The 27,169-nt window shown below is 46.5% G+C and overlaps 1 protein-coding gene across 6 annotated transcripts in view; it reads right to left on the bottom strand.

Moving 5' to 3' along the window:
- Window positions 1-27,169, bottom strand: part of APBA2 (amyloid beta precursor protein binding family A member 2) — a 1,066,227-nt gene that overhangs the window by 317,639 nt on the left and 721,419 nt on the right. For all 6 annotated transcript variants that reach the window (XM_069624922.1, XM_069624924.1, XM_069624925.1 and 3 more), the window contains 2 exons: window positions 15,302-15,382; window positions 253-289 (listed from right to left, as the gene is read on the bottom strand). In XM_069624922.1, the coding sequence (XP_069481023.1) occupies window positions 253-289; window positions 15,302-15,382 (118 nt within the window). The remainder of the gene's footprint in view (window positions 1-252; window positions 290-15,301; window positions 15,383-27,169) is intronic.

Here is a 27,169-nt window from a genome sequence, read left to right as displayed (position 1 = left end):
TTCAGCTTACATCTTGTCCCTAAATCTTTACAAATCTAGGACTAGCTCAAGGTGTCACAGGTGACATGGGTCTGCTGGCCTGCTATATCACAAGATAGGGGACATAAAAATGGGCACCCTGTCCAGAATTTGTATTCCCAGGAATCCACATTGTTTCCATAAGTAACATACGAAATTGTATTTTATTTGATGGTATGCAATGACTGCTATACAATGCACTAATAGGACACGAATAAGTGACTCCATACTCACCATCGACAAAGCTTGGAAACGATGGGACCTTCTTCGTCTGTTAAGAGATAAAAGGGGAAAAACGTGTCTTTTTTACAGCAATTAAAAGCATATACCTCTCACGGTTCAGTAGACAGTTGCTTAGCAAACGCGACAAGACTGCCTGACTCAGACCCTGTGAAAGCGCAGGCGCGCTGTAGTGAAGGTGGCAGATGGCAGTGGGCAATGAGGGTACAGAGGCTGTGTTATTTATCATTCCTACTGTATTTCTGTTCGTGTGATGGGGTGGGGGCCGGGGGGGGACACTTAATTAAAGTAGGAGTGCTGACTTGTCCCGATTAATGGGAGCGCTATGGCGCGCAGTGTACGAGCTGCAAACACACCTACTCACGCGAGATTAAGCGAGAGAAAGTGGCGGCAATTAAACGTGCGAACAGATGGGGGAATTATTCCGCAGAAGCAAGGCGAGGAAAAACCTGCCAAGGCGCGTTCACTAAACATAGAAGCTACGGCAAGTCAGAAGGCGTGGCACCTGTGTAGCCGACTATAGAAGAAGGGGTAAGCTCACTCACCAAGGCCCCCCCAAATCCCACCCCCCTCCCACCCAAGTCACTTCACTTATGTCCAGTTAAAATGGCGGTAGGAGCAGCAGCCTGTCGCTTGCTCCCAGACAGGGCACAATGAATAAGGCCGTCTGCCTCTCATCATTTATAAAATGCAAAAGAGACCCCACAGGATGGCGGGTGCTGTTCACACACTTAAACCAAAACTGCTAAATAGAAAAAGCAATTCGTCCACGCCGAAAATAGACCCACGAAAACCATCATCCCGATTCGAATAATTAAAAAAAAACACCAAGGGCCTCATTACAAGTGAGGCGGAACAGGTTAACGGGACCCGCTAAAGGAGGTGGACCCATTAAACCCGTTCCGCCTCATTACAAGCTCCCCTCACGGGACCCGGTAAGTAACACCTGGTCAAACCAGGCGTGCTTACCGGCTACCACTAGGGGAAGAGGGAGCAAACAACGGGCCGCTCGTAATCGGCCTGTTGTTTGCACCCTCTCCCATTGAGCCCTATGGGGGCTAAATGGGAATGGGGAAGGTCTGGGCCCGGGTTCCTGGAGGGAGGAATTACCAGGCCCTCCGAACTCCGAATGGCCCGGTAATTCCCCATTCTGGGAACCCAGACCCGGTTTTTGGCGGCACCCATGCCACCAATAGTGGCATGGCTACCGCCGAAGTCGTAATGAGGCCCCAAGTGAAAATAACGGGAACAAGAATGAACAAGTACAAGGTTAACAAAAGCAGTTTCAGTGGAGAAAAACCCGTTTGTGACGTTTTATGAAAGGATTATAGGGCAGGGAGGAGCCCGGTGCCCACAGGCCAGGGGCATGTACAGCGGATGAGCCCCTGCGTAGAAATCCTAGTGTGAAAATGCCACTCCTGCATTTAGAGACCTCACTGTGAGTTGGGAGGTAATATTGAAAACAGGTGGTATTTCAAATACCACCTTTTATTAACATCTGTCAAATTATTAATTATGAGGCATCTACCCTATGCGGTAGTCCTAAAGATGCTACGTGCCGTAAATACCGTATGGCTATGACCTTGAGCTGCTGATTCGAATTCCTCAATATACGCCTCTACCCTCAAATTCAGCTTCAAATGGGAACTTGTTATCCTCTGCGTGAGGGGACAAAAATGTGATGGAAGACCCTCGAAAATAGTGCAAAGGAGGGACCCTCAAAAATGTAATGCACCGAAGGGTCACTGCACCTAGCGAGAAACTGAAGAAATGTCCAGAGAGCAAGACTGTGTTGCTTACAAAAGTATCATAATGTTTTTATTTACCATGATACAAAAAATTTGAAAAAGTCAATTAATGACATATTACTTTGATGAACATCAATTAATCACATAACACGACAACATGGGTGAACAAAATACTTGGCTAAAATAAATCCATCTCAACAGACATACATAGTGCAGCATCCAAACCATACATCATACATAGTGACATTCAACCAACCAACAATGGCTAAAAATGACTGAATTGATTAACATTGATTGCCAATTGGGAGTGGGACAAACATTCATCACATCCCGTTTAATTATTTTAATGTTTAAAATGTATTTAACATACAGCAATAGAACTCATTAAAAACAATCTATCACAAGGGTGGATCTGAGAAAAAGAATGTTATGTAGATCACATCCCTAAAGAGTAAGCTCAGCCGGTTTCGACGTAGAGTGTATAATGGGCAATGTCTTCATCAGGAGATACAAGGCGGGAGGCTGCAAGAGAAGAGCATTACTGCATAAATATGCAGCAGTGTCCCATCTCATAAACTGAACTCAACAATAGATTGTGTACAACCACCATGTGCCACCTGTTACAGACCAAAAAAACTAAATATTTGTGCTGGGGAAGTATACCTAAATAAGAACGACCCCAGTGGCAGAGTTTTATTTGAAAAGCCAGAGGCGAGGACACCGACCCCGAGAGTGTAAAAAATAATAACAGAAATTGGGAGCACCATGTAGGCCAGAGGGTCAAGATAAAACAGTCATAGACCACCAAAAAAGCCCTCAAACAGCAGAAAAAATGCCATGACCAAATGAATGACAAGGGAAGAAGCATGCTATAACATGATAAGTTAAACAAACCATGTGTAAAAAGCCATTAGCATGCAGGATGGAAAAGCAGGGTCGTATGCTGGAGTCATACCGTCAATGGAACTGTGACTAGTCAAGAGTGGAAAAACAATTGGAACACACATAAGCCCAGAGGGATAACTGCATTAGCCAACAGAACCTCATGAAAGCGGCCAATTGTTACCTGTAATTAGCGTAACGCTGCTCTTGGTGGCCCCCTCCAATAATAAATATGATGGGGTAGCCTCCTGAATGGTAATGCAGCGGAGAGAGTCGTGTCAGCGGAAGTGCGCCTGACGTACTATCAAGCAAAAAATAATGTTAGCCTAGAACACATTCGTCGAAGTAGGGCTAAGAACATACCAATAAAGCCATGCACAGTTAAAAAGTAAGAACTGCAGGAACACTCCTGCCACGAGAGGCAATAAGCCCTGTTGCCAACTAATTAAAGCGTGATGACATGTAGCTGTGTGCCGGCCTGGTGGGTTGCAGTGCCACATAGGAGCCAGGGCTAACAATCGCACTGCTAAAATGCTGTGTGCCTGGAGATGAATGGAGATGAATGCCTGGAGATGGAATGCGTAGAGTTACAGCGATACTGGACTCATATCTTTGGTGTAATTGGGGAAATAGTGGGGAGGCAGATCGACCCTGACCCTGTGGTGGCCATACTGGGGTATACTAAGTTGCTACCCGCTGGGACCAGGAGCTTGATGGGTCTCCTCCTGATACTGGAAAAACGAAGAGTGGCTATAGAATGGGGCGGGAAAATTAGTCCCAAGGTGGCCCAGTGGGAAAAAAATATATTGTATTTTCATGATATGGACTCTAGGTGGGGTGTGATGCAACCTCAGCGAGGAAGGGACCGCCAGAAGTGGGACATATATACTTCATATCTTCTTCGACAATCGGCAGCGGTGAATACCGAACCTTCCTCGCCTTAGACCGATTGTACAGTGCTCTTCCCGGTAGGGGTGGCTCTTGCCGCGTGAACGGGAGCGCGGGGGCACCCGAGAGGGTGGGGGAGGTACGCCAAGATGGGTGTTGTGCTGAGATACGGGTGGCCAGGGATGACCTCTATGATCTTATGGACCTGTGGTTCGAACTGTATCGCTGCCATGTCATTCTAATCTGCTGGTGTTAACCTCTCATTCTAATGCTGTACCGTCAGGTTGAAACGGGTGGTGGGGGGGCGATTGTGGGGTGTGTTTGATTGTTATATGAAATGTTAATAAAGAAGGTGTTAAAACATTTATTTTATAAAAATCATCACGTTTGGAGGTGATAACGAGCGTAGTAGGAAGGTGGTAGTGCAACACGATGCATTACCTGAAAAGGAACAAGACTTGCAGAAGCACTGGTCTTGAAGAAAAGAAGAGATAAACTAGACCAGTCGAGGCCAGTGAAAGACTTAGTCCTGGGATGTTGGAACATGAGCGGCTTCAGTCACTTGTTCAAAAACAATTCATTAGATTATGAGACTTTTGATATCTCTCTCGAAGAACCGTGGCTCAGAAAAGTTCTGTATTGAACGGGTTTCCTATCGACGTTTGTTCTATTGACAGCCATAAAGAACGCTAGAGGCTTGGAAGTAATGGCAATAGACTATCCAAACATCTACATTCAAGTCTTGCTGCTTCATTTTAGCTGCTTTAGACCTAATAAGCAGGATTGGCTGATTATATTCAATCTGTACTGGAATCGGGTGGGAATTGAGGCTTCACATTTTTCTTCCTCAATCATGTGTTTAATGGACAGGTTGTTTGAATTGCTGCCAGGCCCTATAATAATCATTTGTGGTGATTTAAATATGCATTGTTTTGATCATAATAATGATTTGATAGGAGATATCAATGCATCCTCCACCCAGGTGGAAAAGAAAAGGCATGGCTGGCAGAATGATCTGAGCTTCAGGAGTCTTCATCTCCTAAATGGCCATTCCACCAAGTGTAACATGGAAAAGGGATCCAGAAAGTAACATTCTGGACAATTTTTTGTATCTCATAATATTCTCCATGGGTATCAAGACTGGAGGTCATCCCTACGGTACACAGTGACCATAACATTCTGAAATTGACCTGTAAGGCTTTGGGGTTATTGCACAGTGGTTGGCATCTCTGCTGGAAAAAACAGGTTGACTTTGATTCCATCTAGAATAACCTTGTTGACCAAGAGATTTACAAACCACGTGGAAACCACACCAAAGGGCCAACCAGCAATCACGTCAGATTATACCAGGTTTTTGATGGACCTTGTCGAACATCAGAAACATGGTATTAACATAGTAGTTTTCTCATTTGCATTCATACAGTGAAGAACTGGTGAATGCAAAAACAAAATTGAAATCTGAACTGAGGAAGTTGCAGGGTGAGAAGACACGGGACTCGTTGACTCTTGAAAGAAGTCTTAAATAGAGACATAGAAACTGGGTAAGAATACGGAAGTGCATAATATTGCAAAAAGATGTGGAATTTATGCTGCAAAATATTTCAGGGAAATTACAGGTGAAAATTGGCAGTTAATAAATTAATTATACGCACCCCAGAATACCCTGTTAATAAAAGTGGTATCAGAGTCTGGGTGGGTTGAGCGCTTCACCTTTTTATTTTCCACAGAGAATGATGTTCTCAATATAGACAATGATACACCCTCAGAAGAATGGGCATTTCAAACCGATAGAGACAACATAATAGATTTGATTGCGAAGGCTAGCAACTCTGGGGCCCATGGCCCTGATAGGTTGCTAACGCCATGATAAAAAAGCACCCAGAATTGTGGGCAACATTCCTTTGGAAACTGTTTATTCACGTAAAAAAGTAAAACAATGTTCCACCCTCTTGTAAAACCTCTGTGGTGGTTTCTATTTTCAAGAAGGTCGATAGAACTGATCCTAAAAATTACAGGCTATCGCTTTTCTTGATGTGGCAGGAAACATTTTTGAAACCCTGATTCTGAAGGCACTCTCAAAGTGGGTCATAGAATCGGGTAATTATGACTCCTTCGCACAGTTAAGGAGGTGGGTACAGTGCTGATCGTGTTCTTGATTAACATCTTGAATATGCATACAACGAGAAATAAAACCAAGGAGTACCTAGCTTTTATAGATTTGGCCCAAGCCTTTGACAAAGTTGGCCGAGACCGGTTTTGGGCTAAATTAAGGAATCTGGCATGCCCAAAGGATCTTTTGAAAGCTTTTAGTGAGTTGCACGCTGGTACATCATTGAAAATAAGATTGGACACAAGGGGTCAGCTCTCTGGTACCATCCACAAAGGGAAATATCTCAAACAGAGCAGCCCACTTGCGGCAGCCCTTTTCAATTTATTTATTTTGGATTTAACCAACACCTTGAAAAAGGTGAGGTGTTTTCCACCTAGTATTAATGGTGCATCCCTAGACAGATTGCTGTAGGTGGACAACTAGGTCCTGATTGATTCAACACCAATTGGGTTGCAGCAGCAAATGAGTGCCATACAGGACTACTGTGACTAAAATGCTTTGAAGATAAACGCATCCAAATCTAGAATACTAATTTTGCAGTCTACAAAAGGGAATACAAAGTACTAGAAGCTCTTGGTATATAAGTAACGCAATTCTTATGAGAGTTGACTCCTTTGTGTACCTGGGGATGGATGTTTTTATGTGTTTTTTTACCACAGATTTTTTATGAAAAAACTCATTGGCCCTCATTACGACCCTTGCGGAAATCAACCGACCGGACCGCCATAGCGTAAATAGCGTTTCCGCCATTGCACGATGGAGCAAAGTGCGGGTCATTCCGACCCATCGGGCACGAGCACCACGCCATGGCGGAAGTGCAAAGTCCGCGATGGCGGAAATGACCCCAAAACGGCCCACACCGCCGCCGTACGGCGCCCTAGGTGCAATACCGCCACCCATCTTAGCGGACACCGCAGTGAGCGCCAACCGGAAAGTACGGTGACCGTAAATATACGGAAACGGAAGTAAAAGCATGGTCCCGGAACGGGAAACATCACGCCGTACACCTATAAAACCACAAAATCCACACAACCATAAAAAATACTACCCTGAGACACATCCCAACCCGTCATCCACCCTAGTGAAACCAAGAAAAATGGGGAAAGTAGCGAAGAAAGCGTGCGACCGCAAGCGGCAGGTCCACTTCTCCCGTGAGGAACTCACGGCGCTCACGGAGACCCTCCAGGAGAATGCTGCCGTCGTCTTCTCCACGCAAATGACCAGGACGGCACTTGCGAACAAGAAGGCCATATGGGCCCTGGTGGCACAGCGTGTAAGTGCGGTGGGGACCGCACCCCGCAACCCACAGCAATGCAGAAAGCGATGGGACGACCTGCGGATACGCGTCCGTAGCATACTGTCTGCCAACCGCAACATTGCCACAGCTACCGGGGGAGGATCGGAATCACCCATCAAGTTGACCCCCTGGGAAGAAATCTGTGCCTCCACCATTGGAATGGAGAGCATAGAGGGAGTCGGAGGGATGGAGAAAGGAGTGCAGACATCCGAAGATTCAGGTAGGTGTCCCAAATAAAACAATGCCAAAACCACAATGTCCAATCATGTGAAGTACCACGAGCCCACATAGTGCAACAGGAACACATGTCCAGGAGAACGTCCACATACATAGGCCTGATAGCACACTTTAAAACTCACATCAAATACATAAATAATTAAAAATCCTAAAAACACCCTCTACACGTGCAGCAGGCACACCCTAACTGCAGGCTGCCAAACAACTGCACCCTCACTCCACACACAAATGAAACCACCTCCAAGGCCCCGACCCAAATCACCCTCAGGTACCACCCCAATGCATGTGATACATTGCCATTCCAATTCCCACAGACCCATTAATAACGCTCGCCCTCCTTTACTCCACCACAGGGTCCGATCCAAACGACGAGCTCCAGGACACCCCTACCAGCACACCTGCAAAGAGGGCCAAGACCAACGGCCAAAGACCCTCCACCTCAGCTGCACGGATCAAGACACGGCAGCAGCACAAATCAAGTGACAGCACACAGGAGGGAACTCCAACAGGCACCCCAGCAGCCAGCATGCCCACAACACCACCACCACAGGTCCCCCCAATGGATGCCACAGTAGGCACTGCTTCTGGTGGCAGCAGCACCATAGGTGATACTGCATTAATGGCAGCATGCTCCGACACAGAAAACGGGGATGTCGAAGTTAGATCCATCCATGACCTGTCTCAATCCCCCTGTCTGTTCCATCCCGTACACCATGAGGATACCACGCAGGGGCACCCACAAGACGACGACTGGCCATCCCCCACAAGCCCTGTGGCAAGGCAACATGAGGTGATCAGCCCCTCTGTGACACCACCGCAAATGGCCATGGCCCAGCAGAGGCAACAGTCCCTCGACCAGTTAATCGTGCAACAGCAGCAACTGGCCACGCTCCTCAAGGACCATGCCGATGAATGTGGGGGCACTAAGGCAGACATAGAAACATCAACTGAGACACTGAGGGCAGAAATGGAGAGAAGTACAGAGACACTAAGGGCACAAATGGAGAGTAGCACCGAGAGCCTGAGAGTACAAATGGAGAGTAGCACCGAGAGCCTGAGAGTACAAATGGAGAGAAGCACCGAGAGCCTGAGGGGGGAACTGCATGCGACGTCCAAAGACGTATGTGCCGAACTTGCCGCAGTGCGCCGTGTGCTCACTGAGCTCTCACAAACCCTTAGGGACATGCATGGACGTGAGCAGGCAGAGACATCATCCGTTGCAAGTTCCGTCCAGGGCAGCCCCCAACGTAGATCTGGGAGGAGCCTGCGCTCCACAGGCAGGGGTGCCCCTGATACCCGCAGAGGGGGCTTGCAATAGCGACAGCCCACTGACAATGAGCATCTTTGGACACTGGTGTTCGGGGGGGAGGTAGGATGGTGGAGGGGGTGTGTTGGGCTCACTTGGGTGGCGGGTCGATAGGGTGTTTAACATGATATCACATATGCCCTAAACAATGCACGATCATGCAATGAGATGTGTGGACATTGATCTTTGTGTACGAGGCCATTATAGGCGTACAGTCCATATTGTGCATGTCCCAGACACACACAGTGCCACGAGTCCCGTGTCCATGTATCAGCCACCAGGCGTGAGTGCTAGAAGCATGCATCTATGAGATGCTGACGAATGTCACGGCCCTCCTGTGCCTCGCAGACTCCTTGAGGTGCTGCCACATCCCCACCCTCATCATGACCATCATCAGGTGCTTGCAGTTCTGCGTCAGGGGGCATGGGCACATTTCTACGTACGCACATGTTGTGGAGCATGACACATGCCATGACCATCTTTGCAACCTTCACATGGCGGTACAGGAGTGCCCCGCCAGACCTGCTGAGGCAGCGGAAACGAGTCTTCAGTAGGCCGAATGCCTGTTCTATGACTACACGGGTACGTGAGTGGGCATGGTTGTAGTCCTCCTCATGCTGGTCCCGTGGGTTCCGGACTGGTGTGAGGAGCCATCTCTTCAGTGGATACCCGGCATCACCTGTATGTGGACAGGAAAGGAATATTGAGGAATGCCATTGCTACGTACGCACCCCCCCCCTTCCTGCCAGGTCATTGCCGCATCACATACCCCACATCATCATGCATGAAATGAGACTCACCGAGTAGCCAGGATCTGTTCCCTGCGTGTCGCCCCATGTAGCGTGGTATAGTAGAGTTCCTCAAGACCATAGAATCATGGGTTGATCCAGGGAATCTGGCACAACAATGTGTAATGATCCTGTTGGAGTCACACACCATTTGCACATTCAGGGAATGAAATTGTTTTCGGTTGCGGTACTGGGCCTCCATGGCATGTGGGACGACCAATTCCACATGGGTGCAGTCGATGGCACCAATGCAACCCGGTATGCCGGCAAGTGCATGGAATCCCACTTTTGTGTTCGTAATTTCCTGCTCCGAGCGTGGTAGAGAGATGTAGTCGTCTGCGTGCTTCAGGAGGGCATCGAGCACTTGCAATAGTGTCCGTGAGAACAGTGGCTGTGATATGCCATGCAACTGTCCGACTGTGTGCTGGTAGGTGCCTGTGGCCAGGAAGTGTAGTACAGACACCACCTTCAGTAGGGGTGGGATGGCGGTTGGGCTATCTATCATGCTGACAAGGTCAGCCTGTGTCATGTCCACAATGGCGGTTATGGTGTCCCGGTCCAAACGGTAGAGGGTGTGGATTTGCTCATCAGTGAGGTTGAACGGATGTGCTCGGAGGCGTGGGATTGCGGGCTGCCTGCGTGGTGGTAGTGGCTGTGCTGGCGGCCCTTGCTGGCCCTGCCTTGCCCTCCTCCTCCTCCTGCGTCTCCGCCGTGCGGCCGGTAGTAGTTGGTGTTCGTCTTCTTCTTGAAGTTGGAGTACTTGCAGTGCTATCAGGTCCCCCAGGGCCAACATGGCTAGTCCTGCCGGTAGCATTTCGGAGTGGGTGTGGTTGTGGGAGGAGACTGGGTGTGCAATTTATGTGTTTTCAGGCTGTATGGCCTCCACCTGTGGTGATTCATTCCACCTGTGCAAGCTGCACTCCCCTTTGGGCGAGCACGTCCCGCACACAACGCTGCAATTCGACGAATGGCATCTTGCTATTGCAATCATGTATCTGTACCCGATGGCAGTGTAACATTGGTTGATATGTTCATTCGGCTATGGTCCCATTGTTTCACATACAATCTTTGCAGTCGCGAACAGACTTGTGAAGGGTCAGTGGAACGTAGTACTCGAGTAACGGTGGACCCTCATGCAACACTGTACCGAGCTTCACCGACGGGCGGGGCGTTCCATTTGTGAGTGAAGGCAGTTGCCATTTTCACACACAGCCGCACTAGATGGATTAATTTGTGGTTTCAAGCGGCCACAGATGCCTTTTCGACGTGATGTTGCAAATGAGGAATTCGAAGGGCGGCGCTTTCGGTTTTCAGCTAGCGGCGAGGAGATGCCCACAGGTCTGACTGCAAATATAACGTTCTATTGTTCAATGTCCTTGGGACAGGGGCCATGGGGAGGATGCAATGATTGATATGAATAGTATGGGATGCGCAATAGCGACGTGGGCGATGAGGCCGGACGTTCCCAAATACATGTTACTTCACAACACTGGAATAACGGGCTGGGGCACGGTGGATTTTGCAGGCTGCATAACGCACAGACTCAATGGAAATTTCACATGTTATGTGAGTATGGAAACAGGCGTTTTCATTACGGGATGAGGGAATGATGTATGGATGCATGGACAGATGATTTGATACAGAGTTTGCCATGTACAGGGCTTCTTGGAATCTATCCGCCTCCCCTGCGCTATGTGATGCAGGGCTGCCATAGTGGGGCCATCGTCTATCTGGCCTTGTTGAGCCCTCCCTGTCTCGACGCGCCTTCAGACACTTGTGTCTATGCACGTTACCAATCCCATCTGATGGATTCTGTTTTAACAGACGCATGCACAGGTACACTCGTTTGTGATGGTGTTTTCACCTCGATATAGATAGTTATGATTCGCAAGTGGTTTTTGGGTGGTGATGATCCTTTGGAGTGGGCTAGCATGCATATGGCTGTGGATTTGGTGTGATCATTGAAGTGAGTAATTCAAATGTAGTTCTGATGGCCATACTATTCTTTTTCATTTCATTTGGTTGACAGGTATCTCCTCCCCTTTTGCCACTGCCATCTGTATGCCACTCCTGCAGATGGATTTTACTCCCGACACCTGCTGCTTCGTGTTAATCAGTGGAGCAGCATTACGATCTTATGGGACGATCGCCAATGGGCCACATGCCCTTACGCAGTACTAGTGGCTAGGAGCAACATTTCGGCCTTTCAGCTGGACTAGTGCCTCCCTATTGGGACGGCCCTGCGGTTCTAGGCGCTTCCATGTTGCCTTTTCGTACGGGAATGTAGCCCCTGTGTACCATGAAGGAACAGGGCGTCACACAAGAAGTAGCTGGTCATTTATTGCGGATGCAGCCCACGATAATGAAATATATTTTGGAGTTCATGGCCTAATGGCTGTATGGGCTTGGTGGATTTGTTGTGCATTAAATTTCTATTCTGATATGAACCGTGTAGCGTTCTTCTTTGCGAGTGATGTGGCATATTCCTATTTGGGGAGCGATGTATTGTGAGGAGATCTGCATTGGGTTCCAGCTTCGGAGTATAGTTGCGTGGTACTGTGCTGGGCGCGTTTGCCTACGGAGCCCAGTGAGGTCAGGGATAAGGGCTGCCATTATGACTGTTTTGATGATGTCATGCTCAGGGGCGGGGGATTAGCTTTTGTGTAACAGATGCCGGTCAGCCAGTTGGATTGGTGGAATGATGTGATTATCGGAATATTGCTGGTCACAGGTGCCTGTGTTTGCGTGCGTTTCTTGGTGGGAGACTGAGGTCATGTCCATTTGTATAGCTTCTGTATTCGTGCCATCTGTGCCCTGCAGCTCCCATTGGGCACTCTTGAGATTCATTTGTTCGTTGGCAGGCATGGATGACTTGTACATTTCACTGGTTGCATTGTGTGACTTCATTGCACCTACGGGGGGTTGTACAATGTGGCCAGGGAGCGGTGTACAAGCACTCAGTAGGGCCGTTTACGGTTGATTCGCGATGCCGTACTTCTCACCATGGCGGAATGGTACTTTCCGCCGTGCTTGATGGCGTTAGGTGCATGTCCGCTAGGGTCGGAATTCGCGTACCTTTGCGCCATGGTGGTAATTACGGTTTGGCATGGCGCGCGCGCGAGTGCTTGGTGCAGTTAGCGTTGGCGTTCACTACGGTGTCGCTAATGGCATCGTACTTTGCGGTGACGGGTCATGATCGCACCGAGCGCTATTCGATGGCGGTATTGCATTTCCGCCATCGTTTTTCGATTTCCGCCAGGGTCGTAATGAGGCCCATTGAAATGTTTAGGGGGTTAGAAAATATATATTTGGGGTGTGGGAGTTCAGAAACATTAAAATGTTCGTTAAAAAATCCACAGTAAAAAAGCCCACGAAAAACCATCCCACGATGAAATTACATGGAATTATAAAACATTTGCTTGAAAGACAGTCCAAGGGAACCTTTTTTGCTAGTTAAGGATAAAACTTTGATGGCACAAGGATGAGTGTTGTTGAAAAAATATGGTGGTTTCTTGCTTCCCTCTGTTATCTCCTGTCGTATGAAAGTGATTCCCATATTGACTTACGGTGCAGAGATTTTTTTCACTTTCCTTCCTGCAAGTTTATGGTTGGTCCTTGAGAGCCTTATTTGGAAAAGGGTGCTATGTTATGTTATGTTAAGCCTATTTATAAAGCTCAAGGTCACCAAAGGGTATCATGGCGCTAGAGTGAGGTAATCCCAGCCAGGGAACCAAGCCGTTAAAAGCCTAAAATAGGAGAGTTTTAACATCCTTTCTAAAGGCCAAGTAGTTGGAGATTTGTTTTTGTAGCCATTGGAAGTTCATTCCACAGCATTGCTGATACAACAGAGAAGGCACAGTATTTCCAGTCCAATCCCGGTCCAAGTATTGAGGTTGGAGCTTGGCTTAACTTCAATGTATGCAATGGTAACATGGAAGATCCTGGAATTGTATCGTAAATGTATATTGTCTGAACCTGTAAGAGGCTATAAAATGTTAAAAGGCGCAATTTGTAAGTAGAGTGAGCCCATACTGGTTGAGTGGAAGAGAGTGTATTGTGCTATTTTGGTAAATGTAGGTACCTCTGAGGAGACTTTATTGTCAAACCCAGCCTTTGTAAAACATAAATTATGGAGGCGAGGCTGGATAGACACACAAGACCTGAGACAGTTGTATACACTTCATGCTCAATCCTATCTGGAAGCACTGCAACATAATAGTCTCCCTAAGTACCTGTTGAAATTTCCAAATAGACACTATTGTGAACAGTGCATGCAATTTCGCGTAAACTTTTACCCTACTAAAGAAGTATTAATTGCTTAAAATCGAAACAGTGATAAAGATGTGACATGTAGACTTTGTAAATGCGAGAGGGCAGAAGAAAATCTTCAACATCTTTTACTGTTCTGCACTGCATTGACAGAAATAAGGTCTAGACTTTTGGGGAACATTTTTTGATTTGAGAATAGGGGGGGACAAGACCCCATGGCTGTTGGCATCTTATAACATCCTACGCAGCTTACAAGAAAGCTTCCAAGACATAACAGATCTAGTGGCGCCTTGTACCTCTCCACTTTCCTTATCACAATAAATAAGCTGCTCCGCGGACAGCTCCACAGAGACTTAAGAAAGGAGATTAGACAAACAGAGATAAATGGAAAATTACTTCTTCTTTTTCTTTTTGTAAAATTCTTAACAGATTAAAACACAAATAAAAAATATATATATTTTTTTGATTAATGTCGTTTTTTGACCATGGAAAAATTGTATTTCATTTTTATGTGTTGAGAACGTATGTCTTTAATCTTCAAAGTGTTCAAATTATTGGAGTAATCTTTTAGAAATTGTGGACGTGATGCGGGGATGAGAGGAAAATTCTTATGGTTTTACATTTTGTACAAGTAAATAGTATTGGTTTTAATGTGGCGATAATGGTGAAAGGTTTAAATTAAGCCAACCACCAAATGAAATAATAAATCAATGCAAACAAGGCTGTTCTGGCTATGCCACACTGCTGGTGTTTGAAGAAAAACAATCTTAACAATATAATCTGTCCTAGCTCATGTGAGTATTTATTGTTCTATGCCCAGAAAAAAGTAATTGTAAGTGCTAAGTGGCAGAATCTACATTAGTTTAATGGTAAGGGTTTTGAGTCCACACATGTTTTGTCATGCACTTCTTCATCAGGACTCATTGGTTTTACACAAAATCACAATATTTGTTTCTCCAAATGATTAAAAAAGCAGTTATGGAATACAATTATAATATGACTTGCGATACCGGAGCACTGCTGGTAGTGTTTTTCAAATGAACGGGGTGGTCTGTAGCCATATATTGATACCACAGTGACCCCGATTGATGTGGAGAAACAGAATACAAAACGCTGGATTTAAGCACCAGCAGCGTTTCAGTACCGCAATCAATCCTCTTAAAGTATTTCAGAAACTGTTTGGGACAACGTGTATTCGGATTTTTTACAAAATTCGGATAGTCCGGAAGAAGTACTCCAGTGCTAGGCAGATGTCCACCGGAAAAATCTTATGTACACACTAATGTCGACTATATATGACATTTTATAGATTAAATGCATTACAAAAAAGTTGTGATTACACAAATATAAATGTGTACAAACATGAAAAGATATATTTAGACAGGGTTTTTAATTTTATAAATATTTTATGCTACACATTTATCAGAAATAAAATCTGAAAAATAAGTTGCTATTACTCAATTAGAGAAAAAAGACCATAGTGTGGCATTTAAACAAACTAAAAATTAGAGTGGTTACCTCTGGGACATTATTATTTTCAAGTGGTCCATTGAGGTCAGAACGCTGCTGTTTCCTGGGCTGTTCAATACCGTTGCAAACCTGTACAGAATTAGAGAAAACATTGTAATTTTATTTTATTTTCTTTGAATATCGAAAAGGACAATATGTCTGGGATTTAAAAATACCACCTTACATTTTAATACACATCACAGTACAGATAGACACTTAATAACATAAGCAACTCGCTGAATAAGAGCAGGTACAGTCTGTGTGTGTTTAGATGCTGGTTATGTGAGTCCAGGTGCTGGATGCCTGTGGGTAGCAATGGTTGCCGGGATGGGCCTCGCTGAGTATAGGAATGTCTTTGCTTATTGTGAGCAGACACTGATTCACTCTGGATAGATGCTGGAGTAAGGTGAGGACTGATATTCAGATACCGAGTGTGTACAAACACTGTCTCTTCAAGGAAAGGCAATAGCTGAGTATTGGGCCACTACTGGCTGAGGGTGGAGGGACACTGGGCCGCATTACGAGTCCGGCAGTAACCCACCGGTGCGACCAGTGATTTGCCGGCAGACTCGTAACACTTCTCCAGCACCTGACTTCCCAGTGCCACCGCGACATTACAAGTCCCGGCGGATCGGGAAGTCAGGAGCCATAAAATGTTAATCCCCATTCCCATGGAGTCCCACGTGTCCATGGGAATGGGGATGGGGACACAGAAGCACCGGCACTGTTGCTAATGGTGCTGCTGCTTCCGTGAAACCTCTGCGGTTGGGTGCCGTTGCACCCAGCAGGTCAGACCTGTCGGGCGCAACAGCACTCACCCACAGAGTTGTAATGTGGCGGTCCGGAAAGGGTGCCGGTACGGTGCGACCGGCACCCTTATTTTCCAACCGCCACACTTGTATTGAAGCCCACTGACTATGTTTTTGACACTGACTTACTAAATGTGGCCATCATTTTGAAGCGTGTGGGCAGTCATTGGCTTAGGATGGACAGTCGCTAGTTGAGGGATATCATTTACTGGATGTGTGTAAGATAATATTTGATGAGTTTGGGTGGCTGCAAAGTATAGACAAATATTAGCTGAGTGTGAAGCGAGAGGTTGGGTGAATGTGTGCCAGAATTGCCATAGTGTGTGCAAACAATGACAGCATTTACAGATATTGTATCAATCTGGGTAGATGGTGGATGGTGTGAGCAGGCACTGGCTGAGTGGGAAAATACAACAGCTATTTATTAGGACAGAATGGCGACAAATCTGCAAAGGCATTGTGGGTGCGTGGACCGGCAGTGCCTCCTGAGTATGGACTTAAGCTGGATGAGCTGGACATACTAGAGAAATGAAGACGAGCACAGGTGTAGGTAGTCAGGAATTACCTCTGTGTTGATAGACACTGGCTGAACATGTGCAAACACTGGCAAGGGACAACTTTGGACAGCAACTGGCTAAGTCTGCACAAGCGCTGAGTGAGTTTGTGCAAATACTGGTGGAGTAAGTGAAGGCTTGCAGAGTGACTGAATTTGGCCTGTACCATTTGACGGAATAAAAACATACAAATTGGCTAATACATATCGAACATGTGGCACGGGGGTTGCGTGGGTATCCACCGCTCCTATGATCGGTATGTATTAGCCTTGGGTGTTGCAGGGGTGTCCCATGCTTCCTAAATATTGGAGGTGGGGGACTGAAAAAAAAAGAAAAAGGGACCCTATGGCGTTGGATTTGACCCGCGTTTGAGGGACGGATCTGACGCCGCAGGGCTGCAGTCAACCAGTCGGCAAGCAAACAGGTAAGTAAGGAAGGTAGGGTTGGTGGTGGGGGATTGGTGTGATTGCGTTTCATCCTCTGAGATGCCGTGATCAGTTCTCAGACGGTCAAAGACACCTAAACCTGGATAAATGCTGGCTGAGATTGGATAAATGCTGGCTGAGCTTGGAGACATAGTGGCTCAGTGGTAACATATGTTTGTTATGTGGGTCCAGAAGCTTGTTGAGTGTGGACAGGCACTGGTTGGCTGTGGAGAAGGCCTTCTGGGCATAAATAAATTCCTGCTCAGTGTGGGCAGACTCCTGTTTAATGGTGCTCACGTTTGCGTGAAAGGAGCTAATTATAGTAAATAAATAAAGACATGCTGGGTGGGCAGGATGCGAGGGGTGGTTCTTTTGCAGGGGGACTCTTTAGAACGTATATGAACTAAAGTAAAATCACCCTTCCCTGTGACATCACACCACCCAACGTTCCTTAGTTTTGTGTTTACCTAGCAGACTTTATCTAAGGCCATACCCCATTATGTTGGCTGCAGACACTGTTTGCTCAAACTATGGACTCGTTTTCACATTCACACAAGGATGGAGCACTGCAGGGCCTGGACCAGTCAGGGGTTACTCTAGCAAGGTCACAGACCTGTGCTCAGCGCTAAGATCGAGCAGAGACTGGATGAGACAATGGGCTGTTCATGGCAACAGGATGCGGTAATGGTTGCGGAGGACCAACGACCCTCGGCTGAGGAGATGAGTCCAGAAGTGATTCTGAAGGTAGGAGTTTCTACCCCTCACCTGAGTTCTCTAAACCGGAGGGACGTCCCCATATGTCACATCCGGCCATGGATAATGAGGACGGACTATTAAATCTAATGGATAGGGTATTGTTTTGGTGGGAGGCTGGATAAGTATGCCAGAAGACCTAGCCTAGCGTAGTATTCTTGAATCTTCTTCAGTCAGGTGACCAGTGACCTCTAAAGGTGAAGGGTCTGTAGGGTGGAGGAGGTCAGTTAGGTGGGTCCTAGTTTAATGAAGGATATTTTTTTTTCCTTGACTTGCAAGCCAACTATTAAATCACCTGTGCTATTGATGTGCGAGCCTGGTTTCTCCGACAGGTGCCCTCAGGCGCTGCGCCTTGGAGGGATGGCAAGGAATGCAGGAGTTCGGGAAGGTGCCATGTAGCCCTCAGAATTGAAGAACTGGAGAACCATAACCATAAGGTGCCAAAGTCTTGTAGTTTCTAGAAGAGTCCTGATGAAGCACAATGGCAAACAAACCATCAGTCTGAAAGCACACGGCAAGGGGTTCTGATGTTGCTGCTATAGCGGTGCTGATTGCACTTGCTACAACTCATCTGATGCACCTTGAGCAAGAGACCTGCTACTCACCCCTAGCTGAATGACTGTGTTGTTGTGGTGGGATGAGTCTACGGGGGCCGTGCCAGTGACTATACAGTTCCTGCCTCTTTTGGACTGAACCTTGTGTGCACCTTTCTAGGTTTCATGCGGGTACTGCTGCTGTCACTCTTTCCATGGGGGGCTCCCAGTGGCTCGGGAAGCCATTCTGATGAGGATCATTTTCAGGGACCTGCAGCCTGCCTGGCCTTATTCCTTGCAGGTCGAAACACACTGCCTTGATGGTTGGGCAGGCATTCTGAACTGCCACTACCATGGCCCCGAGCTTTCCACTGGTTTCCTCATGCACAAGTGGGAATCCAGCGAAATGTCTGGATATCGCATTCCTCTTCCACAGATTGAATACGATTTCATTATTTGTCCTATGATCGTTTTTATCTTTTAATCCAGGTTGGTTTCATTTCCAATGATCTTAAATTTTTTTAAAAAATCGCATTTGCCAGCGTTTAGTAATTGCGTCGTCTTGTATTCTCTCATAGCGCAAACATGCCTTCATGCGAACATTGCATTTTATACAAAATGGAATCCGATAGCGTGCAAAGACTTCAGGAGATTTGGCAGACACTCCTTTGGTGTGAATAAATTGACACTTTGTGAGTGTTGATGAACACCTGCCGCGAGTGCCCGCTGACCGGGTGAGCAGCAGCATGTGTTGGCTGAACGTGAGTGTGCACTGGTGAAGAATATATTGACACCATGAAAGTTAGGGTAGGCCCAGTTCGGGGACTCCGACGATACCTTTCAAGCTTGAAACAGACAGATTCACTAACAAATACCTATTCAGGATATTCATAGACAAAGGCCGGACACTCATAAGCCCCATCACGTGCCCGTGTATGTGGGAACCTAGCAGTCAATGTCTGTGCTATATGAGATGGTATAGCTCAGAAATCTCTGAGAGGCATCAGAAAAAACAATGTGTGAATGCCACATCACTCCCTGGTCTGCGCTGACAGCAGGGCTCTCAGCGCGGGACTACCTCTCTTTGCGGGAGCACCACTGCGAGCCCCGCCGCTGGCACCATTCCCCTGCTCGACCCGCCATTCCTTACAGATGTGCCCCATGACTTCATCATCCCTGGGCCCGACCCCATCCCCATGCCACTATTTACCTGAAACCCGGGTCCCTACTGGCAGATATAACCTAGGATCTTACCTCTGCCCCCGGTGGCTGTGCCAATTCTTGGTTCGGCTTCACCCGGAAGAGTCGAACCAACCTTAATCCCACCCCTAGCACTGCTCTGATTCTTTGCCGGGCTGCACCCACCAGATACTGACAGACACAGTATTTGAAGGATTGCCTCTTCCTCCCCTGTCCTCATGCAGCTATGTTATCCCAGACAGCCCAGACAATTTCTGCAACAACTTTAGGTAGATACCTGACCACTGTTTCTACCCCCTTGTTGATACTAATTCTAAAATAGCACATATTAGCTTTATAAAAGTGGTTCCATGTCATTTCGTCACGGGATGTTTTTTCGCAGGGTTTTTTACCAGGAATTTTTTATCGAAAAAACCCATCAAATCTTTTTTTAATTTATTTTTGGGGGTCCTAACGCCTGGGTCCTAATGAGGCCCCATGTGTGTTGGGACCACAGACTTGATTTCTCCTGCTTGCAAATTATGATGATTTTTGGCTTTTACTCTTGCAGGTGTCCTATCTCTTCAGTTAACTTGAAACTTTCCCTCTCCCATTTTCCTTGGCAAGGCCGTGCGCAGTGGCTGCACTCGAAGCCTGGTCTGCACGTCTCTGCAAAGTCTGCATGTCAAGTCTCCATCTGTGCTCTCGAGTCCCGTTAGTACCTTCCATTAACTTCAATATGCCGTGGCTTCCATCTTTGTTTTCATGGGCGTCTATGTTAATTGCGTTTAAGTATCAGCAAGCAGTTCATGTGTATTCTTGTGCAACTTGCGGTTACTGCATAGCAAGAATGTGTCTGTCCTCTATCTAAGTGAGTCATAACCATGTTCTTCGTGTCTGCCAGCAATTTAATCTAAAATGTCTGCATAACTTCATGCACGGATGCATATGTGCTTCATGTCTAACGCATCTATGTCATGGTGTCAGTCGTGATGTCATCAGCTTTCTTCGATGTTACAGTGAGTTGACTTGCTCCATTGATTGCAGGTGTATCTCTCCAACAACGTCATTAGGATAGGGTCTAAATAGTTGTCTGAGTAAATAACATTTCTCACAGCTGTGATACATCGACGATGGAGAGGAGGGAACCAGGAACAATGTACACCTTTCGTTTCTCTGCCGCCTAGATTAAAATGTTAACACGCTAGGCTTCCATCTAGATTCCATACTTAACTCTGATGCACATGTGAACCAGACTGTGAGAAATTGCTTCTATTACCTGTGACTACTGAAAAACCTACAACCCTTCATCTCTCAGTCTAACTGTGCGTCCTTTGCTCTTGCAACCATTCTATCCAGCTTGGACTGTGGGAATGCCCTGCTAATCGACACCCAAAACAAAAATGTACACGCAGCGCAGGTAACACAAAACAATGTAGTTCACACTATGAAGGGAAAATCCAGAAGAGACTGTGTCTCGCATTGTCGACGGGACCATGATTGACTCCTGTTCATTGCCTGACTACAATACAAGACAGCACCTCTTGTCCATAAATGTTTATATGGTAATCTTCCACCCGACATTAAAAATTGTGTGTCTTCCTACGAGCCCCCAAGGAGTTTATGTTCATCTATACTTGCCTTGGTCAAAAACCCCAATTTCAAGCGTCCAAATATCTTGGGAAGATCATTCCCTGTTCAGGTTGCCAAAAGTCTGCAACTCCCGTTCACTAGACCGAAGGCTACTAAAGGAAGTTAAGAGATTCCATCGACAACTGAATACCTTACTATTCCATTCAGACCCCTCACTTCTCTTCTATTGGGGCCTAGCCTGTGCCCTTTTCTTTGTTCCGTTCATTACTGTTTCACCTTGTGTTTTTGTTATGGCACCCCGATGCCCGCGGGCTTTCAGCACCCTATAAAATAAAATAGGTGAGAGTGGGATAGATGCAACGAGGGCCACGTTGAGGTCTCCCGCATCAACACTGAACACCCAGACATCCAGACCTGGCTCTCTGCTATGAACCCTGAGGGCTTTACATCCCAGCTGGCTACCTGTACCAAGTCCCTTAGGTTGAAAATCGACAGACACCTCTCCTTCAAAAAGAACATACAAAGGAATACAAACAGCTTGGAACCAACTTTCTCTCCTGTGGAAAATCAAGCTCTTCATCCCAAAAATCAATGTCAGATCTGCTGTCCAAGACTTTGTGCTCTCCCACCTGGATGGTGGCAATGCCCTTTTGGAAGGCCTTCTGATGATGACCCTGTCACCCCAGAGCTTTGTCCTAGAAGCTGCAGCATGACTCATCGAAGGACTCCACAAATTTGACCACATGAGCCCCATCCTCATTGAGCTACACTGGCTCCCACTCCAAGCATGTATCATCATAAAATCTGGCTTCACGATCTTCAAGGCTGTTGCCCTGAAGTCCCCAAGCTACCTCACTGAGAAACTCAGCATCTCGGGAGGCCTATGAATTGCCAGAAGTACGGATATGTGCAGACTTGAACTCCGCCGGTGCAGGAAGGAAAGAACCAAAAGGCTAGCCTTCCCTGGAACGGTCTCCCTGTTCACACCAGACACGCCCTTTGCTTCTACATTTCCTTTGCAAAGAATGGCTCCTCCCTTACACCTTTGTCCACAAACACTCCACACCCCATGCATCCTGAGACTGGGTGATCTGCTCCCCCCTGTTACTGTTACCTCCCCCCGGTTGCTTGTACCTTGCTGGCAAATTGCCTGCCCTGCCTGTCACCCATTGTTAGCACCCTTCTCCCTTGTATCCCTGCTTTCCTCACTGAGATACCCTAATATCAATAATAAGGGTGTCAATGGATTGGCCGTTGTGCCACGTAAATGCTTACAGATCTGTCTATCTGGTAGCAATGTGGCATATAACCTTGATTTTCAGAGTGCCACAAAGCAAGGCGCTAAATGCAACACTGTTCATACTGATGTAGATGTACTGCTTTCAGGGGCAGGCAACTAGTGGCTCTCCTGATGTTTTGGCTACAACTCCCATCAGCCCTTGACAATATAGGCTAAACGATCTGAAGGGCCACAGATTGCCTACTCTTGCTAGCCATGATCATACAAATAGTTTTAAGTCAGGATAAGTCATGCCCCTTAAACAGTCGCATGAATTGGTCCAAGGTTGGATTTGATCAGTGTACAATCTTTCTAATATGCATATTTATTTATTTATAGCATTTGTTATATGCCCATATCACAGCTTAGGTTTTAGCATAAAATCTTCTCAGCACACCTTAAACATATGTGGTTGCAGCAAGAGGGATTTTCAAACATAGGACTGGCACGCGCCACAGCATCCCACAATGCCCCCATATACCCTTGTCCTTCAGACATCTAAAGCGGGAGCCTCTTGGGCCCCAGCAGCAATGGGGGTGCTATTAAGCACCACCCGCTGTTGTGTTCACCATCGACCTGACTTTAGAAAGGGCAACTTTTATCATTTCAGTTACAGAAGAGAGTTTTTCTTCCTACAAAAGTATGTGATAAAAGGAACACAAGATTGCTTTAATGGCTAGAGGAATGAGTTTGCACTATCAGTACTGCATTATATAGGTCACAGGCACTTCAGAAGTTTTTCTCAAGTTCGCTTTATTAAATTGTTACAAAAAAGTATGAAGTCGATTGCTTCCAACTGCACAGTTCTAAGTGTGCAATCCATAAAATTGTCCTGTAATTTAGATCCAAGGCACAAAATGTGATACACTTGCTATTCAACATCATTTCGAATTCTCCAGTAGATTGCAAAATGAAAATGTTAACTGTTGAATGCAATGCTCGGTTTTCTGTTCATTTTTTCTTCCTCTGATATTTAACATTTTAACTGAGCAGATAAACTCATATGAGAGTACTGACACAAAAGATATGTGATTTTTTAAACGTGTTAAGGCCCAGGGTTGGGAACTATATGCCTATTGATGGCCGGGTAAAGTTCGACGAGGGCTTTAATTTGTTAATATAGCTCACAGTTGTGGGCAATAAGACCAGAAGCACCCTGAGGGAAGACGCCACTTTGTTTTCACTTATGGAACTATGATGATGCAGCGAACACGAGACCCTCTGAACGCAGTCATTATCCCAAAAATTAAATACCAAGAGCAGAATGAGGATTGAAAGCGAGATACTTCCCAAATGTATTAGTCTGCTTTCTATTTCAACTATGGGTGAATTCCCGGCCGAGTAGAGAACATCATAGTTCTCAACTTGCCCCATATCATCAGTGATATAGTTTTCAGTTCTGAGTACTTACCTATTCTTTCCCCACTTTCTGGAGCAGGTAAGTCTTAACTTGTCATGATGCAATGTAAACTGTCCTCGGTAACGGCCCACCAGCTTGATCAAGGGCCTGTGCGCACCCAAGGTTATATCGTCATTAGAACAAGCAAAGGCCACACACTGATGCTAAAAGCCCATTTTGTAAATTACAAAAAAAGAGAAGTTATGTTTATTCGAGCCTTTGAGGAAGCCAAGTTGGACTGGTGTATTCTGCTTTGCATATTGATGATGTCATCAACATGCGGAGGGGATTACAGCAGTCCAACATGGCTTCCTCCGGGAAGGGGCACATGTGAGTAGTTATTTCCATTTGATTCATTACAAATCAAACTACAAGGCAGGAGCCTTTAGCACCTGCAGGTGGTGGAGGCCATGCATTCAAAAGTTGAAGGGGGGCATAATGGTGCGAGCAGCAATGGTCGCGCAGCTCTCAGGCTGCTCAGAATGGTGGCTTGTACTAGAGAATACAGCTCGCTTTCCAAGCTTCCTTGACGAGGTGCTAATGGAAAACAGAAAACTACAAGTCCAAGCTTGCAAAGTATTGATGGTTGAACTGGATTATGATCACCTCGTGCCCGTCAGCATGCCTGCAGCTTTGGTATAAACTGATGCACATCTAAGACACTTGCCAAAAATATTTCCTCAGAGTTCTTTGACCTTATGAATTAAATTGGCCTTCATCCTCGCTCCTCTAGTTGGTGACAGAACTCCTCTGTGAAGTGCAATATCCTTATAACATATAGGCTTCATTTATCCCACATATAATATACAGGTTAGCTCCAGGGTCTCGTAACAAGAAATGGACGAGTTACTGGGGGATGGAAATATGGTTCTATGATGCAGCATCAATTGTCTGCCCCCACTCTCTACCAGAAAAAAACAAAATTGTCTGCCCCCACTTTCTACCAGAAAAAAAACAAGAACCAAAGAAAAAAGTCTAATTAGACATACAACCCCAGAAAACGGGCAACCTTAGATCACATTATTTCCTCATAGATCTAAAGGATTGGCATTAGGCTAGAGGCTTCAGGGCACTCGTTAAGGTTGTAAGCAACCCATTCCTTATGCTACTTGCCAATGGTTTGAAGGCATTGTCATCTACCTTTGCAACTTTCCCGCTACTACTGGCTTCCAGTGAAATCACAGACGTGAATCTTCCTTAATCTTCCTCTTTCCTCAATGTGCCCTCTGCAAATAATCCAGAATAGGATTGCAAGACTTATCCTTGGCCTCATGCCCAGGGACAACATCTCTCCAGGCCTCAAATCTCACCACTGGCTCTCGGTAGTTGCAAGGATCAAATTTAAGACCTTTTGCATCATCCACAAGACTTTCTGGGCCTAGGAACTTGCTACACCCAACTCTCTCCCGCTAAATACCTCCCTGCTAGAGCCCTTCGGTCCTCTAGCTCCTTCTGCACTTGAACGTTCCTTCTGCACTTGCACATCCTTCTGCACTTGCACATTCTGAATACTCACATTGCATAGTAGGTTTGTCCCCCTCCCTCTTCCCACTCTGCTCTTAAATATTGTGTTGTAATGTTGTAATGTACTTCCCACTCCCCCTCCCTCCCTGCCCTGTTGGCGCTTTGAAACAGTATATTCTTATTGTATAAGGGCCTATCAAGTAAACGATAAATACATAAATATACTCTCTGCAGATCAGACATTTCTCCAAGCAGAGAGTTGGGGGTAGATCTCTCTCTTTGACAGGAGCATCTCTTTGGAATGGCCTCCCTGTCCCTCTTGGACTTGAGCCGGATCGCCTTAAGTTTCCAGAAGCTTCTCAACACCTTCCTTTTCTCCTCCTCCTTGCCTCTCCCCTATAATCTCCTCCAGCCTCTGCGACTGGTTGCGTGTGTTCCCTTAGGAGTCTTACTGCAGTCAGGCACTCCTTCGACCGGTCTTCCCCCGCACTCCTTCCTACCAGCGCTTGCCCTGGGGCACCCTTCTCTGATTAGCCTTCCAAGGCTGACCCACCCCCGTCCTCGCACTTGACCCCTACCCCATTAGTTCGCCCTTGCACTTTCCCTCCTGGACACGCTTAGCACTTGCCCAGTCCTGGCCCCATCCATCCAGCACTTCTCCCTCTCCACCCTCTCCCTATCACACCCCTTCATCCTGATCTTCCCCCTCCCCCTGCACTTCTTGTTACTGCACTTACACGATCTGAATGTCACAAGGCCTAGTAGGATCGTTATCGTTGTTTTCTCCACTGTTTCCCCCTTCTTTTGTATTGTGGCGCCTGGAAACACTTTTTGTTGTATAGGCGCCATACAAATAAATGTTGGGATAGTTTTTCAGCTTACAGTCAATGCTTGCCCAATAGTGATTACTTCCAGTTAGGCCAGTGCACCAATGCTGAGATAATGGAATCTCTTGCATAGCATAATTATTCCCATAATCAATTTTGCTCCAGGCAGCTCCCTTGGCCTCCGGGTACCATGGAGAAAGAGGCAATTGCCTTTTAGGTCAGTCTGACCTGGCCAAATTAATATTCCCTTGCAGGAAATTCCTATTACAATTCCTGATTGATACTCACTTCCACTTTACTTAAGACCCTTTTCGACCCCAGCTCCGCCAGCCTGCCTGCAGTTTCAGCACATGTCTCAGCACAAGCCAGAAGCAGCCCCACGTCCTGGCTTGGCATACCAGCTCGAGGTGACCTGTCTACAGTTCGGCATGCAGACCTGCTCATAGCAATCGTCAAGGCCAGCAAGGATTGGCAAAACGCCTTAGGCTCTGATGACACAGGTACACATGACAGTATGGCTCTCACATGCAAGGAAAGCCTTTCAAAATTTGAAAAACACAGCTGCAGGTCTTTTCTCAAAATCAGGTCATGATAAATCTAAGGCCCAATTTTTGTTTAAAGTCACTGTGTCGCAATGCCCAGGGTAATCTTTGACATGCAGCAAAAAGGCCACAAAAAACACATGCAATGATCCACAGGCCAAAAAGCCCCAGGCACTGTCAAAAGCCCTGCCAGAAGGTCATAGGCCAAAAGCCTCATGCAAAGTTCACCAGCCTAAAAACCCTTCCTTCAATCTCGCATTTCCTTATAAGCCTTTCTCCAAGCACAGCCCAGGTCCTTTAGATCCTGCAGATTTCTATATACCTCCCAGGCAATGTCATTTCCTTCCCCCATTCCCTTGTGTCACTAAACATGTGACAGAGCCTGAGGGAATATTCAAGAATCTTTTAGGACCCATCTCACCTGCTCTGGCTTTTGGCAAACTGCACATCCCTTGCTCCGCTCCTTCCTGCACTCAGAAAAAAATGCAACATCCATCTTCCCTTCCTCCGCCTCTGAATA

Source organism: Ambystoma mexicanum, chromosome 11, assembly GCF_040938575.1.
Source record: "Ambystoma mexicanum isolate Mex_15411 chromosome 11, UKY_AmexF1_1, whole genome shotgun sequence".
NCBI classification, from domain to species: Eukaryota; Metazoa; Chordata; class Amphibia; order Caudata; family Ambystomatidae; genus Ambystoma; species Ambystoma mexicanum.
The sequence above is the reverse complement of the archived record's forward strand: the minus strand, read 5'-3'. Positions and strand labels throughout refer to the sequence as shown.